The 16,342-nt window shown below is 42.9% G+C and overlaps 1 protein-coding gene across 2 annotated transcripts in view; it reads left to right on the forward strand.

Moving 5' to 3' along the window:
* ptprz1b (protein tyrosine phosphatase receptor type Z1b) overlaps positions 1–16,342 on the forward strand; it is a 51,689-nt gene that overhangs the window by 12,397 nt on the left and 22,950 nt on the right. For both annotated transcript variants that reach the window (XM_070991873.1, XM_070991874.1), the window contains exon 2: positions 7,258–7,326. In XM_070991873.1, the coding sequence (XP_070847974.1) occupies positions 7,258–7,326 (69 nt within the window). The remainder of the gene's footprint in view (positions 1–7,257; positions 7,327–16,342) is intronic.

Consider the following 16,342-nt stretch of genomic DNA (forward strand, 5'->3'; position numbering starts at 1 on the left):
AACCAGGTTATAGATCCTCTCTGTTTTCTCTGCCCTGTCTTCGTGTAGCCATATTGTTAATGATCCGTGCTTGCTTTCCAATATAAGCTGCAGCAGATCAGACAGAAGCTGACGAAGGAAGATAAGGAGACATAAACAGTGAGACGGCGAACGAAAGTCGAGCGTGCTCATTAAACCAGCTGCCACTCAACACAGCTGAATGCTATATAAGTTATAGTCTGGGCCCTGGAGGTATGTGGCCTGTGTGAATGTGCGTGGACGGGTGTGTGCGCTTGTGACGCCGAGGTCAACAGGTGTCACGTTTTATGTGACGCGGATGTTACGCGCACATCACTGATCAGTTATGGCAGTTGTCGCCTCGTCCGTTCACTTGGGAAAAGATATTTAGCAGTAGTTCTGTAAATTTTTGGTTACATACTTGATGCTGAGGAGGAAGAAGCACGCTGTTACTTTTTAAGAAAACTTATTTTGAATTGCACAAACTTAATCACCAGCCTCAGAGCTGTTAGTGGTTTGCTGTATTTTGTGTCCAAATCAAGTCCTTTGTATGCCCCATTCATCCACTATGACCTCCACAACCATAGTTTTCTGCTGCACAGTATTTCTCCGCTCATGCTTTGGTACTGAATCAGCTGAAAGCATAGTTTGTTCAAAACAGGAGAGCTCACACGGTCTCATTTATCAGCCTTCAAACTAAACCCTTCATAGATGAATTCACTGAACCGTACAGACACTTTCACTCTTGTGGGTTGAACACACAGACTTCCTTTCCCTGGAGGAACACGGGGCCGCATTTAATGGGACAACAGTAATCACATCTGCCGTTAAAAATCAGTTTAGGTCGGTGTAAATGTAGCAGATGAAAGATTCCCTCATCGCAGGGATTCAGGCTAAATCAGCCCCTGGAGTCCTGTAATCCAACACGGTATATTCATTAGTGTTCAGCTGGGACCGGCTCACTTATTCCAACACTAACAACATGAAGCCAGCTTCAGTGAATCCTCCCTGCAGCAACTCCATCCCCCCCAAAACATTGCAGTCTCGGGCTGTTGCTGCATGTGCTTAATGGAAAAATCGGTTTAGAGCAAGTCATTGTTAGACTTGAATTCAGTGCAGTTAGATAGCAATTATCAAATACAATCTGCAAGGTTCACAAACTGCTCTAGACCAGATATCTTTGTTTCTCTGCCCATCAATCTACTGGATGTTTGATTGAAAGCAACAAGTTCACGCCCCCTCTTTTCTGGGTCGTTGAAAGGTGTTCCAGGAAACATAAGAAATCGGTAATTGAAGAAGTGTGCAGGTCAAGGCCGGTGCGCCAGACCAGTAAATTTCAACACTTCATCACAAAATCACTCCTGGAATGAGCGGAACGTGATGGATTGATGCAAGAGGATCTGAGGGGACACACTATCCCATTGGGACAGAGTTCAGTTTCATGACCCTTGCCTTTGTGATTGCTTTGGTAACACTGGGTTACCGTGATAACAGTCAGTGTAGTTTAATACCACAGCAGACATTCCTTGAGCAGCTATTTTGTTTGAAGTACATTAAAAGAACAACTGGTGTATCTTTTCTCTGTTGATCTGCCGTCCAAAAAATGCACAAAATGACTACAAATGACAAAAAAAGAGAAAGCTTTTTGGTGACAATCACATTGTCCTACTGCTTCACAATGAAAGCCGCCGTGTGCTTTGCCTGTTGAATGCAGCGGTAGGAAAGGTTAGGTTTAAATGAGCTTAATACAGCGTTTAGAGAGTCAACAGCGAACCATGAGGCTGATATAACTGAGACATTACGAACAGTAACACTGGAATACCAGCATGCAGCAGTTCAAGTGGTTCCCTTGTGGTAGGCAATTTTGTGGGAATGGCGGGCTCTGCCACTGACAATGAACATGACAAGAGTATACATGTAGGGAAGAAATTATAGGATGTAAATTCATCTGTGTGTATTTTGTCAGTCAAGCACTCAAACAACCCACTTCTCAATCTAATATACATGCTTATAAGATCAGACTCAAAGTCCTTTGTCATGATGGGAATTTTAACATTCACCTGGTCGACAAGTGAAAGCTAATGATCTTCCCCCGTGCGTTGCCTCGACATGCTTTGATCACATAACCTGTTTATGAGTGCTGCTTGTAGTAAATGACCCTCAGTGACTGACACTTTAGCATGAGGAGCTTGCAGTCAGAGTATCAGGTGTCTGGCTGACACACATTTTCATTTCGCTCCATTATTCTGCCTTGCGCTGACAGCTGTGGAGTCGCTCTCACTCATGCCAACGCACAGGGCAGAGTTCAAATTGGGCTCTATTTTTGTTGCAGATTTCTAAGTGGAAATCAGTTCTTGGTTCATTCATTTGGCTTCCACTTCGCTCGATTCAGGCATTGAAAACAAGGTGTATGAATGCGTGACGATGAAACAGAGCATTTGGAAACTGCATGTCTGCTGACCTTTCCTGTATGAATAAAACACCATCCATGGAAGTATCTTGTTGCCACTCGCCTAAACCTTTAATGTCAGGTCTCTGCAGCCTCTTGGGAAATCCAATAAAGCAGATAGACGTGCAGATGGGCGGAAGAATACAGTGATTCAGCTGTGAGCTTCATGCATGGCCAGCCTGCAGCATTGAAGTCCCATCACCATCCGCTGTGCTCTTAAAGCCGAGCACCGGTGTCTCTTCCCTCCTGGCTGTTCACCTGCACAGCACTCATCACTTCAGTCCTCTGCAATGACTGGCAGCCACTGCATCTCTGTGTCTCTTCACCGCTTACAGTACAGCCAGTTCACAACTAGTCTTGCGGCCCAACGTATAAAGTCATACGGATGATAAGGAATGAAAAGGTCCCCGGCTAGACTCAAAGTCAGGACGTTGCAGTTCATGGTCGGCGTCTTAAGCCCTAAGCCATGGGGACACCTGGCAGCTATATTTTTGATTACTTTTTACAGTGTTGCATGAAGGTCTTGCAGTTGCAGAATTAATACTATGTCTTTGGGACCTCTGACTCTTGTTTATAAGTCACTACGTTTACATGCAGTCAGTATTCGGGTTATGGTCAATTTTTCGGTTTCTGAAACATTTGGAATAACCTGTTTACATGCGTGAGCAAACAGGGGTAATCAATTGGGATATCCCGATCAAAACAGCGACGCACGGACAACGTGTCGATGCACAGAGAACGTCATGAAGCAATGCGCGTCATTTCAGCTTCTTCTTCCTGTATCCAACAACAACAACAACAACAACAACAGCAGCACGGTGGATAATGAACAGCCTGGGGCCGGTGCTGACCCACCACCAGTACTTGACACTATTCTGTCTCACCCTAACCCTAACCCATTAATGGAAGGCGAGAACGTGAAGAAATAGGAAATGGAGCCGGAGCTGTGCCGTCCATATCCATGCTACCTGCACTCAAAAGACCAAGATTCCTTGCGAATAGAACATGCGCAGAACACAAATTAATGTTACATTTGATGGGGATATTCTGATAGGCATATACATGACCAAAAATTCAGGTTAGAAAAGGAGTAACCCAGGGGTCATGTTTGGGTTTTTAAAAACCCTTTTCAAAAGGGTTATTGGTGTTTACATGGCCGTGCGCAACCGGGTTATTGCTGATATTCCGGTTATGAAAGGGTTACTTGACTGCATGTAAACGTAGTGACTGTTATAAGGAGCTAAATGCTATCTACAATTTAGAGCTTTATTTGAGCACCGCATAGATGCTAAGAACACTTAAGAGAGTTTTCCCGCTTTCATATCCTCTTCCTCCAACAGCCTTTGTATGACTTTATTGAATCAAGCCTCTCAGACACAGTGGTGAGCTAAGAGGTGTGAGTGCAGCTTCACTAAGATGTTTGAAAGAAACTTTTACTCAGCAGTGACATCAGGAAGCATCAGCTGACTGACCTGAATAAAGGGCGACTAATGTCAAAGTTGGTCCATCTGGTCTTGTGGTTTCACTTTTGTGGATCTGGACTAAGGCCAAGTCAAGTGTGGCTACAGTAACAGTAGTATTGTAATATTTTTTTAATGCATTGCCACTATCTGATTATGCAGCTCTCATATGTAAATTTTATTTCAGTTGTACAGTTTTCCTATTTTAGGTCAAAATATTCTAACTACATTCCCTTTTCAAATGGAAATTCTGTCTGATAAGCTCTCAAAAATCACACTGAAACAACAAGTGATCCTTAGGGTCTATTTGTGTGCTTGTGTGTGTATGTGTGGGTGTGCAGTATGCCAAAGGCAAACTAGATTAAAATCCCTCACAGTGTGATGCTAATGAAGCCATTATTAACGCTACAACCCCACAGTCAACTCCATTCTTCTCTCTTTTCCTCTTTTGCTTGCTTTCATTCACTCGCCTCATCAGTCTTTCCTCCTGTGCGCGAACATGAATGTCATCATCAAATACACTGAAGTTACAGATGGCAGTCAGAATGACAGCGTAGCCTCACACACACACACACACACACACACACACACACACACACACACACACACACACACACACATCGCACTGGGAAACGAGGCTATAAAGAAACTGAATTAAGTGTTATTTTAAGAGAAGTACTGTCAATGTAGACATGATTTTGTAATTGTAAACTATGGCTCAATGAAATCTTTCTGTTTTTTCTCCCTTTACTTTTTATTTTTGGAAAAAGTTTCTTGTCTCTTTTGCTTTTTCTTCCCTCCTTTCTTATTCATTCTTAAGCCCTTCTCTCTTTTCAACATCCACATACTGTAGATCACACAGACATTAAAGGTGATAGCGAGCTTCACGTGGTCAGGTCAGTCTTGTCAGCCCACTGTTGTCTTAACTCTGTAGTGTATTGGTCTTGTATTTGTCATTTCTGTAAGAACAGTATGGCTCACTATAGGACACAAATGCCCTCCACTTAACCTTTTCATTTCACATCTCTATTACTTACATATTCCAATTCATTTCTTATGTCCACATGTATTTTCTATCAACTCAATCCTGAGGTCAAGATTGAGCTTCATCTAACAGTGAAGAGATATCACGAAGAAAGCTGTGATTACATGGAATAAGAGTGCTCAGACTTTTGATTCATAGGTAGTCTGGTTTGCACTCTTCATCTAGCAAGTCTGCTTGTAACCTCCACAAGCAGAACGAAAGAAAAGATTTTTCAGGTGCTTTGTGTGGCCAATGTGAACAGGTTGTAAGTAAGTTCAAAAATGAGACCTACAGTGTGCAACACAACTAAAATGAGCTAGAATTGGAGTCCGCTAACTTCAAGAAATGACTAAAATGGGGTCCAAAACAAAGCTAACGCAGCAAAGTACTGTTTTGAGTGCATAAGCTAATTCACAAAGACTCCCGAAGTTGATCTGGCTTGTGAATTGCTTCCTAAACATGAGCTGACAAAGTAATTTGCAAAAGGGAAACGGGTTAATATAATGGAGCCAATCAATAATATTTACGCGTTACAGATAGTAATGCTATTCTCTCTATGATTGCAGTTTATTTTCCAGTGTTCGTGTCAGGCTTCAGTCTCCTGTATGTCAAGTCACTGTTTTGGCTGATGCTCAGGATGATGCTCATTCGTGCCTACAGAGTGTGAGTGCCTTTAAGCATCAGCCTCTGCGGGGAAAAGCTGAGAAAAAAGCAAAAGTCAGTCAAACAAGTGCGAAGTACAGCATTAAAACCCGCTGTGGCTGCAACTATATCAGGATTTGTTGAATATTCATTGACGCAGAAGATCTTACAGATGATAGAGAAGGGTTTTGTTCGACGGCAGATAGTTTGCTATGTGAATGGGTGCATGTTGTCACACACGTGCAGGAATTTACCCAGTGTTTTGATGTGTCTGCTGTACACAGTAAACAATGGGATTGCACTGTGTTGCTCTGTGCCGCATGGACAGACCTTATGCAGTGGGTGCGGCGGTAGCTGCCCGTGACCCAAATCTGACTCGACACATGGCTTTCATCTTCTTGGAGGAGAGGTTTTTAGTTTTTCTGTGCACAGAAAGATCAAAACAGAGAGGCTCTATTGTTTTATTTCCCTTACTTTTATTTATTCATGCTGTTTGTGTGCCACATATATTGTAATCTGTATTAGCGCGTGACCCCTGCTCCTACCTCCGTAGCTTGGCAGCAGGCTTTGTCAGACTTTATGTGCTCTCTAAGTGCCCATCTGTACAAGTTTTGATCACGTAAAATATGCCACCTGGTTGTGTCTTAAGTGCTTTATGGTGTCATTCTCAAAACCCATGCACAGGGTGCAAATGTTTTACATGTGTCACCTTAATGGGAATGGAATGTTGGCTCAGTTCATGTCTTAATGTTGGGATTTTTGGGTGCGATTGATTTTGAGCATCACAAAGAGAATGAACTCATTCCTGTTAGCAGGAGGAGAAAGATGAGATGAGAGGCAGACGTGAATATAAAGAAAGTGAATCTGTGTGTATGTGTGTGTTATTCAATGTTCTTATGTTTCATGTGGCAAGAGGGGGACACAAAGCTATTAGCAAATGTACAACTAGCATAAGAATCAGTCAGGCTAGTAGCACACACACTGAATCCTCCAGCTGTGACTTCATACATCATTTTATCTTCAACTGTCCCCGAGTGAAAATTACCACCAAGAAATAGATCGCTGTGTCTGCGTATGTGTGTGTATTGAGAAAAATGATGTTAATGGCAATGCAGTTCCCTCCTGCACCCTTTAAAGTGCTCTATGCTGGTACCCCTGTTTGTGTGTGTGTGTGTGTGTGTGTGTGTGTGTGTGTGTGTGTGTGTGTGTGTGTGTGTGTGTGTGTGTGTGTGTGTGTGTGTGTGGATCGGGGGCGGACCCAGACACTTCTGTCACAAATCATTTTCTACCTTCAAAGGAAATGCTTAGGTGCTATGCGGCTGTAGAGGGAATCTAATCACCACACGTGCAGCAGCAGCGGAAAGAATGCCCCAAACTGTCCAATTAAAATCAAACTGATGATTCGGAATAAGATGGTCGTTGCTTTTTGTCTGTTGTAAGTATTGCTGTTGTCACCTAAATTATCTCAAGATTGGCTGCAGAGAAAACTACAGTCGGTCTATTTCCAGGCAGGCTGTCAAGTTGTGAAATGTATCCTCTGAATGACAGGAGAAGCCTGCGCCTCACCACGTGGCAGAGTCACACAGCAAGTGGTCGTGGTTTCACCTGTCAGTCTGTGCATTTGTGCGCGTTTATGGAAATGCAAAACGATACTAATAAACCTTCTGTCATTCTCTCTGCTGTAGTTGTGGCAGCGGAGCCGCTGGTCCGAGGCCTGAGGAAGCTCCCTGATGACATCGACTGGTCGTACTCAGGTCTGTATGAGCCGTTTGCTGTTCTTAGATGCCTCAGACTTGATTGTTCAAGCATCAGTCAGTGGCTGCAAGTTTCAACTGGGAAGCCCCAAAGATCAAGTTGCCCTCTCGATCACGCAGACACCTGTAAAAGCAAACAGTTCTGGGAAACAGTCCCACCAGACTGGCAAATGTCAGCCCGAACACCCTGAATATCACACGAATCGAAGGAATTATCGGATAGCATCTCCCGTGAGAGAGCCTTGATCTGCCTCGCACCATATGGCTCCGGGATGTCAACTAACTCGCCACAAAGCCTCCGCTGGGCTAAGCTGCAGTCCGACAGAAACAAAGAGTGGACACAGACAAACCGTAATGGTCCTGCGGGGAGAGATTAACCTCTTAATGGTCGGGGGGATCCGGAGGTCATCGGTGGGCTAAATACAGAGCTATTAAACTTATTAACCTGCACCCTGAGTGGATTGTTGGCAATAATTGACACATGTCATTTGAAGCTCATAATACCATCGGAAGCAGGCAAAAGGTGTAAAGGTCACATTGAACTTCATCTTCTTCATGACTATAAATCAAACCAGCAGCTTAATGTTGATTTGTTTGCTGTGCTGAAACAGGCACAATAAACTTACAATTAAAAAAAATCAAATGGGAGTTCACTGATAGAGGTCTCAGGTAATTATAGTAATTACAGGAACAGTGAGGAAAAAAAACACTATTGATGTTTCTCATAAAAGTAACTGCTTTATTTTTCTGCCATAACTTTTCATCAGGAATAAGTATTGATGACTCGAAGGGACATTTTGAGCAGCCAGTAACAAGATGAGAGTTAGCAGTGCAGCTCTCCGGTGTGCTGCGTCCAGTGTTTGGATCTGGTCTTTGAAGCCCTGCCACTCAGCTGCTTTAAAGGGAAGCTAAGCCTTGTGAAGACACACAGTTAGTGTCACTCTTTCACTCAAAAACTTGACGTTGCGTTCAAGAGCCAGAGTGGAAAAAAAGTAGATGCTGTTGCAGCACAGCGTTAGCTCCATGATGAGCGCTGTGTTTTATTTACCAGAGAGTGTGTGAAGATCCCCGTAAAACCATGACGAAACCCGTTCCAACAAATGTAACCACATGAAGTTATTCATTCAATTTCATGGGTCTGAACATCCAGTTAAATTTCCACGGCGTTAATATGAAACCTGGTTCGGAGCCCCGCTGTAATGGGCTCATATTAATGCAGTGACTCAAGCCAGATGCACTCACACGCCACAGTGCAGCTGTGAGATGTTGTTTGTTCGACTTGTTCCTTCTCATATTAGTCAAAGCAGCATGAATATCAATAGACGCGCATCTATTTTCATCTTGCAGATTGTTTTCTTTCCCTCTGTCAAATCTTAACAATCGATTCCCAGGCACACACACCCTGCCTGGCAAAGCGTAATCGGGTTTTTTTAGTGTGATACGCCGAAGTGGTCATGAATGATGAAAAGCCCGTCTGCGATAGAAATGAAGCAGACACGCCCTTTCCTTTCCCTCCATGTCTTCTTCACTTCCATTTGTGTCTCTAGAGCTTTCTTTCTTTCTTTCTTTCTTTCTTTCTTTCTTTCTTTCTTTCTTTCTTTCTTTCTATACTACAGACTTTACATTTCCCTTTCTGTCCGCCCTGGAAGTTCATCATCACAACTGAAGGCAACTCAGTGGCAGTTCATTTGGATTCATTGTAACTGTAGCCATTCCTGCCTCGTGTGTGTGTGTGTGTGTGTGTGTGTGTGTGTGTGTGTGTGTGTGTGTGTGTGTCTGTCTGTGTGTGTGTGTGTGTACAATGTTGTTTTTCCCAGCAGCTCTGTTTCTTGCCTTGTGCTGCCCACTGAGCTGTGAGTAAAAGCATTAACATGTGAAAGAAACACACTTCATTGTGAGGCACTGTGCACAGCTTTTTAGGTGGGTCAGAAGTGGGGGGGTGGACAAAGGGAAATAAATGAAAGAAGGGGGCAGGAGTGTGAGTGACAGAGAGAATAGGAGTTGAAAAAGAAGAACTCAGCTGAATGTAAGAGAGAGGCAGAAAAGGAAGATTTAAAATTAGGCGACATCAAAATCACACAGCTTTGCATCAAACAAACCGGGATTGTTTGATTTTGATCAAGAACCTTTGATTTGTAAGTAACTAAAATGCAGTGACAGTTTTTTTTTTTTTTTTTTTTTTCTTAATTGGGACTTCTCCACAACAAACCAGTCAGTTGTGTTTTCCCATCCACGCTGGGTTAAAAAATAATTTGGAGATTATTACAGGCAAACATTTGTGTTTGTGAACTTGCACGAGATTACAGAGGTAGAATTCCATTTTCTCTGTATGAGACAATTGGCATGAGCTAGCAAAGATGAATCCCAAATGAATGTGGGTGAACATGAGCAGCTCTGTCCTTCAGCATGTCTTAAAAGAATCATACTATGAATGCTGGAGAAGAAAAAACACTAAATATTTATCCAGTCTCTCCTCTTAATGTTTCATTTCCCAAATGTACACATGTCCATATTCAGTTGCACAGCTTCCAGCCTCCACTCAGATCAGTTACTCTCATGTGCAGTGAGTCTGGTAGTGCATGAAGTCTATTTCCACAATGTAAAAAGTGTTCAGTGAAAGTGTTAGCATTGCAGTGACTGTCTGCTTACTGCTTAGCGCTGGACAGGTTGCTGAAAATGGCTGCCTGCTGTTCTTCAAATTAACGGCAGTGAGCCAAATCAGCCAAGTTGTTCGCTGTAAAACCAAAACAGTGAGCTGAAAGATGCTAAACTGCTCTGTACAGCTAATGCCTGGGTCAGACTACACGATTATTTTTGTCTTTGACGATGGTCACCGTGTCGGATCTAACAATCACAGTGCCATAAACTCTTGCCGTGTCTTGGTCAGGTGACCAGCAAGACTACATGTATGACCCCGACCAATCACAGCACGTCTTATCTCACCATCACACACAAGTTCAGACATCAACGAGGCGAGTGAAGCAACTGTCAATCAAGCTGACAGAAGTGTTGTGTGCGATGCCGCAGTCTTGTGTACCAGAAACTTCGGTTTAAACTTCAGCCCATTCGGTCATTATTTCTACATCTTCTGGGTAGCATCCGGATAACAATTAGGACAAGGACGAGTTTCACATATAGTGATTTTATTTCCATAGTTATTTATTGTACAAGGAGCAGACTTAGCCACATTAATCAGACTACTTTAACATGAGATCTGGAATTAGGACCGGTGATAATATTATGACAGCACAGCAGCTACTCACCGGGCTGATGAAGAGCTTCTGCTATTTCTCGCCAACATTTGTCTTTTTTGCTGTCTGCCATGTCTTTTCATGGTACTCCCTCAAGGAAACGTCGACGCCTCATTGTCGTTCATGATCGGCCATGATGCTGGGAATTGGTCGGCCACGACTAAATCGTCTCAAAATCAGGCGAGATTCGTGTAGTCTGATCCAGGCATCGGGAACCCCTTTCACATTATTCAGAGTTGTTTCATCAAATCTTGATATTAAACAATCTAAATCTTAAAGTTTGCTTTCCATGCAGATTGTAAATCATATTAGATTCATCACATCACTCTGAATGTTCACACCGGCTGATAAGCCCTAGTTGAGGCAGAGATCATGTATGTGATCAGTTAGTGATTCTATGGTTTACAGCAGCGCCAGCTTTTGGTTTTCATCTCTGTCTAAATTGAAATCTCAGAAGCTTGGTGTTCAGTATTTAACAGTATTAACATGAAGCCTGCAGGTACACCATGCATGTTCGTGTGTGAAGGAATCCCTGCTCCTCGTCCTCCATGTTGTCCTCATCGTTACTCTCTGCTTTGTCTCCAGGGGGTCCCCGGGATGTTTCTGCCTGGAAGACACCCCCAGGGCCCCATCTGCTGTGTGTGTATGTGTGCATGCGTTTGTGTTTGTGACAAACCGGAGTTTCGTCTTCCAGGCAAATGCAATGGGACGCAATACATTTTTCAAAGGATACTGTTCAAAATATCACAACAAAACTACAAGTCCTTACAGGAATACTGTTGTGAGACTGATACTGCTTCTTTTTTAAATTGCATTGAAACGGAATTATAAGCCATTGAAATATCGTATAAGATTAGCATACAATTAGATAAGATGACGTTTTATTGTTTATCATTGAAGCAGCAGCTAAGAGGACTCAGATGTAAGAGAGATGAAAAGAATGTCACAGAATCAAAGTGTTAAATTGGTTACTGATTGACTTCTTTTTGTCCGTTGTCTCTTTTCTGCACCTCTGTATTTATGTCTCTTCTTCCTTCTGTGTGTCTCCTCTCTCTTCTTGATCCAGCTAGGTTTTACCCAGGGGCGAAGCAGGCTTAAGTCCTCCCCTGGTGCTTTGTCTGGGGAACGTTCACACGTACAGATTTTAAACATGAATACATGTTCTGCCCGTCCACATCAGTTCAAACCATTTCTTTATGTTCTGAGCTATTTGATTGGAGGAGAACTGGACTGTGGCAGGCACCAAATGATTTGGATGTTGGCGTTTAGAGTCAGATCACACTCTTGGTTGAATAGTGCAATAGTTTCCAAGAAAAAAATCATGTGTGGACCCTTCATTAGTACAGCAGAATCATTAGGACTAGACTACACAGGCAGCATGAGGGGCTGTGTGATAGATCCATCTAATTAATCCCCAGATGAATTCTTGATGTAAAATGTACGCTAATCATGGCAATCCTAAAATGCTAATGGATCAGTGTACAGGTGTGAACGCTATGCATTCTTACATTGATTCCTTCACTGGTGTGTAAACATTAAGTGTAACTGTCAGCAGTGTTTTTAAAAATGATGAAAAGTTATCATCAAAAGAACCATTTCAAGATATTGTAGCTGTCTGTCTGTCATCTTTGTGACAAAAGGTCTGACAACAAACACTGTCTTTGCATGTGGTAACAAGGTTTGTCACATATATTCTGACACATTCATGCAGTTTGAGATGTGATTAAAATGCGATAGAATAAAGTGAGTAAATAACCTCATTTTAGAGATGTGACTAAACGTGCCAGGCTTTGTGCACATTTGACAGTCATGCAGCTCTACAGAGCATTTTGGTTTTGCTTGGTTTTAGGGTCCACTGCCTGCATCTTTACAGCTGGCAGCTGTTTTTAGGAAAAAAGCTACCTGCTGGGTGTGATTTGTGGGTATGATTGCATAATTATTGTCGAGTTTATCACTGGTTATTTGTTGGAAGCCCTTAACCTAAACTGATTTGAATCCATTCAGGATTGAGGAGTTGTTTTTTTTAATTGTTTCTGTGAAGACTCTCAGTCATCCAGGTCACGGCCATCCAAGGATGCTTGAATCTGTGCCAACTGGACTTGATTGTAAAAACTTTAAGACGTTTTAGCCTCTAATCCAAGGGGCCTCTTCAGTTTATTGTTGTATGTACAATTTTAATCAGACGGTTTTAATCCCACGAGGGTCTAAAAGCTGTTGTCGAGGCTCTCCCAGTGTGACGAAAGGAGAACTCTGAAGCTTTGATGCCAGCTTTCTAAATATCTCTCAACCAGGAAACCGCTGGGTTGTGTTTTTTCTTCCATCCGTCTTGTGCGTCTCTTGTCTCTTTTTCTGTAGACATGTGTGTGGTCACCACCACCATGTTCTCAACTGCTCTCTTAGTCACCAAATACTTCAGGCTGGCTTCTCTTCTGCTCCAGTTGTTGCTCAGTTGTCTGTGTGGCTGCTTCTGGAGCCTTGTGGGAGACATGAGGTAATGATGCAGAGTTGTGTATGTATGTGTGTTCTTTTATTTGAAAAGCACACACTCTCTGTCACCCATTTTCCTTCCTTGCTCCTCGCTTGCACCACTATGTAACTGGGTTAATGGGTTCACACAGCAGTGAGAGCTAACTGTGAACTGGGATGACTCCAGAACCAATAGTCACACAGCACGCTCCTGTTTACCAACCTGGCCAGTCTAATCTGCTTTCCTTGACAGTCACAGGTGGGCAGATTGGGCTGTAAATTATACAAACATTTCCTCATAGGCAGGAGCAACCTCATTGGTTAATGTAAACATCAGAGGATGGAGCCGAAGGAGCATAGTTCTTTTCTTTAAGTAACTTTTGTGCCACTTTATTTTGACTGTATACGTTCAGCTATACGGTAAATCTGTTCAGAGAGCCAGTCTGCCATTGTTTAATATTTAACTAAGTAACTCCGCACAGAGAGCCTTCTCCAGGCCGCCTCTCGCTCCAGACACTTTTTCATACTCACACGTCTAGACGGAGCAGAGATCACTTGAAGAGCATACGGGTACTCTGATTCACAGCCTTCTTTTCTTCTCGAATAAGCTGACAGGTCTGATTGTCAGATACGCTGGCTGCTGATGTGTGTGACAGTCCATCATTAACATAGTGGATCTCACTGGATGAGTGATGTGTGTGTGTGTGTGTGTGTGTGTGTGTGTGTGTGTGTGTGTGTGTGTGTGTGTGTGTGTGTGTGTGTGTGTGTGTGTGTGTGTGTGTGTGTGTGTGTGTGTGTGTGTGTGTGTGTGTGTGTGTGTGTGTGTGTGTGTGTGTGTGTGTGTGTGTGTGTGTGTGTGTAGTCCTTTCTCTGCCATTCATAATAGATTCATTTAATAGCTTAGATCTTGTCAGCCTCAGGCCGAGTCCTTTTTTTTCATTGTGTGCGCGCGCACCCATGAATGCATTCATAGACATTGATTCTGCAGAATAAAAATGACTGAAGTCTCCTTTCACACAAAGGAACAGTTCTTATTTCTCTGCTCGGGCGTCTGCTGCGTTATAATCAGAGTTTCACTGCACACTGAGAAACTGATTGAAACGCATGACACCAGCTATGACAGAACAATTGCTCTCTAATAGTAAATCCACCATTGAATTGGTTTCAGAGAATAGGGAGATTTATTTTTTTTGTGCTAAGAAACAAGCTGTAGCTCATACCAGTGTAATTTTGGTGTTTTCATCATAAGCTTTGTAGCTTCCCATCGCCCCCCCCCTTCACTCGAAAGTGATTTTTCAATCAGCCTTGTACTCATTCTATCATCTGCAATCACCTGAAACTCTGAAGGCTTTCCTTCCAAATCTGACCAGGAAGCTCTTCAGGAACCACTATGACATCTGACATATGATGGGCCTCAGGGCCCATCTTTTTTTTTTTTTCTGACCCACTTAGGTCCACTGAATTTGGCTAATTTACTGTTTATCAGACCACAAATGAGACAAGAATTAGCTAAATAGCATGCAAGCTAGCATGCTGTTTCCTAACTGTGTGTTCAGAGGGTGCCTAGTGCCGAGTAATGGGATTAGGTTCTGACTATAAATTTATGAATTTACTGTTTATCAGACCACAAATGAGACAAGAATTTACTAGGCAGCGTTGGCGAGACAACAACTGAAGGGATTTAATGGGAACATAGCCTTCAAGGCTTCGTCAGACCAAAGTGGGCACGGTTTTGTCAAAAGCGGGTTTGGAAAACGAGAGCCAGAAGCTAGCACTGCCTCTAGCAAGCTGAACTGCTAGCATGTTAACTGCTAACCACCCACTATTGGCTGTGTGAGCTGTTATGAGTATTACTCTTGTACAGGGAAATTTCATTGCCCAAACTGGCTGTGGGCTAAACAATGCTGCGTTTCAGTAGAGAGTAATTATTGGAAAAGATGTTTGTTGTCTTTTTCTTACAGTTTTTTTAAATCTGAAATTTCTCCATACAGTGTTGGTGGAAGTCTTTTGCTCTGCAACAGACCCACACACTAAAGAATCTGAGGGGAAATTGATAATAGAGTTACAGCACAAGTAACAAGCTAAGCTATGATACAGAAAAGTGGCCGAGAGCGCCCTCTTGGTCACGTGACCCTTGCATTGCAGGTCACAATGGTCTGTCCAAATGTGCCCAGGTGACTCACAAAAGACCTTTCTCACAGCAGACAGTTTGACTTAGCAGGAAAAACACAGGTTATTAATAACATTAACAATGGCTCCATTCATTTGGGTGCACCAGTAGCTGTACCACTGAGCCGGCCGACACAATACCAGAGCCCTGTCAGAGGGACAATGAAGTGGATTACTAATTACACCTGTTCTTTTCCTGCTGTCGTGTGTCAGTATGTCTGCTCTGAACTGAACTGTCTATTATAGAGGCTGCTCGAGGCTTCCTTCTCTGTGTTTACAATAATTAACCTAATCAGTGCTGTAATGATATGTTGATTAATTGATTTGTCATTTATTAAGAAAAAGATCATTTATTCATTGGTTCTACCTACTAAAATGTTGGGTGATGTGGTTTTATGGCCTTGTTTATGTGATATGCTAATCAGTTAATTGAAAAACAATCAACAGATGAATGAACAATGGACAAAATCAGTAGTCCTAAACTAATGTGCCCACATCCACAACATACTACATCCAGAAGCTTTCAGGTCTTGATTGGAGCCCACTGTGTGTCGCAAGAGGTTAAACACTTCAACTGCATGTGCTTTTATCCTTCCAGCATGACAATGATGGAGATTCAAAAGCACCATCGTGGGTGAGACTAAACCAGCAGCCGTTTTTTGCTTTCAATATTTGATACATATTCAGCTATTTTTGCCAGCAGTGATGCGAACAGGAGCCGACAGTCCCCCCAAAAGTCAAGCCCTACATTATTCAATTTGATAATCCTGCATGTTGTCTGAACAGTTAGCTCGCTCAGCAGTGCAGAACCTTTTCACAGAGGGTGAAATCAGCTCTGTGTGTATATATATATCTGTATGTATGTGTGTCTTTTTCTCCAGAGGATCTTAATTGGTGTAAGCATAGGCAGGCAGACAGTACATGCACATGTGTCCTTCCTCTCCTCCTTCCTGTCCTCCACCTCTTCTCCCCTATACCTCCTCTTTTTGTTGTTGTTCTCCTCAGTCTTTCCTGTCTAACCTCCTCTCTGCTCCTCTTTGCACTCTTACCTTTGTGTCCTGTGCTGCTATATCTCCCCTCTCCTCTTTGTCCTCTCCTCTCTCGTCTCACCTCTCCTCCCTCGAGAGTGA

This window comes from Chaetodon trifascialis, chromosome 22 (genome assembly GCF_039877785.1).
Source record: "Chaetodon trifascialis isolate fChaTrf1 chromosome 22, fChaTrf1.hap1, whole genome shotgun sequence".
NCBI lineage: Eukaryota > Metazoa > Chordata > Actinopteri > Chaetodontiformes > Chaetodontidae > Chaetodon > Chaetodon trifascialis.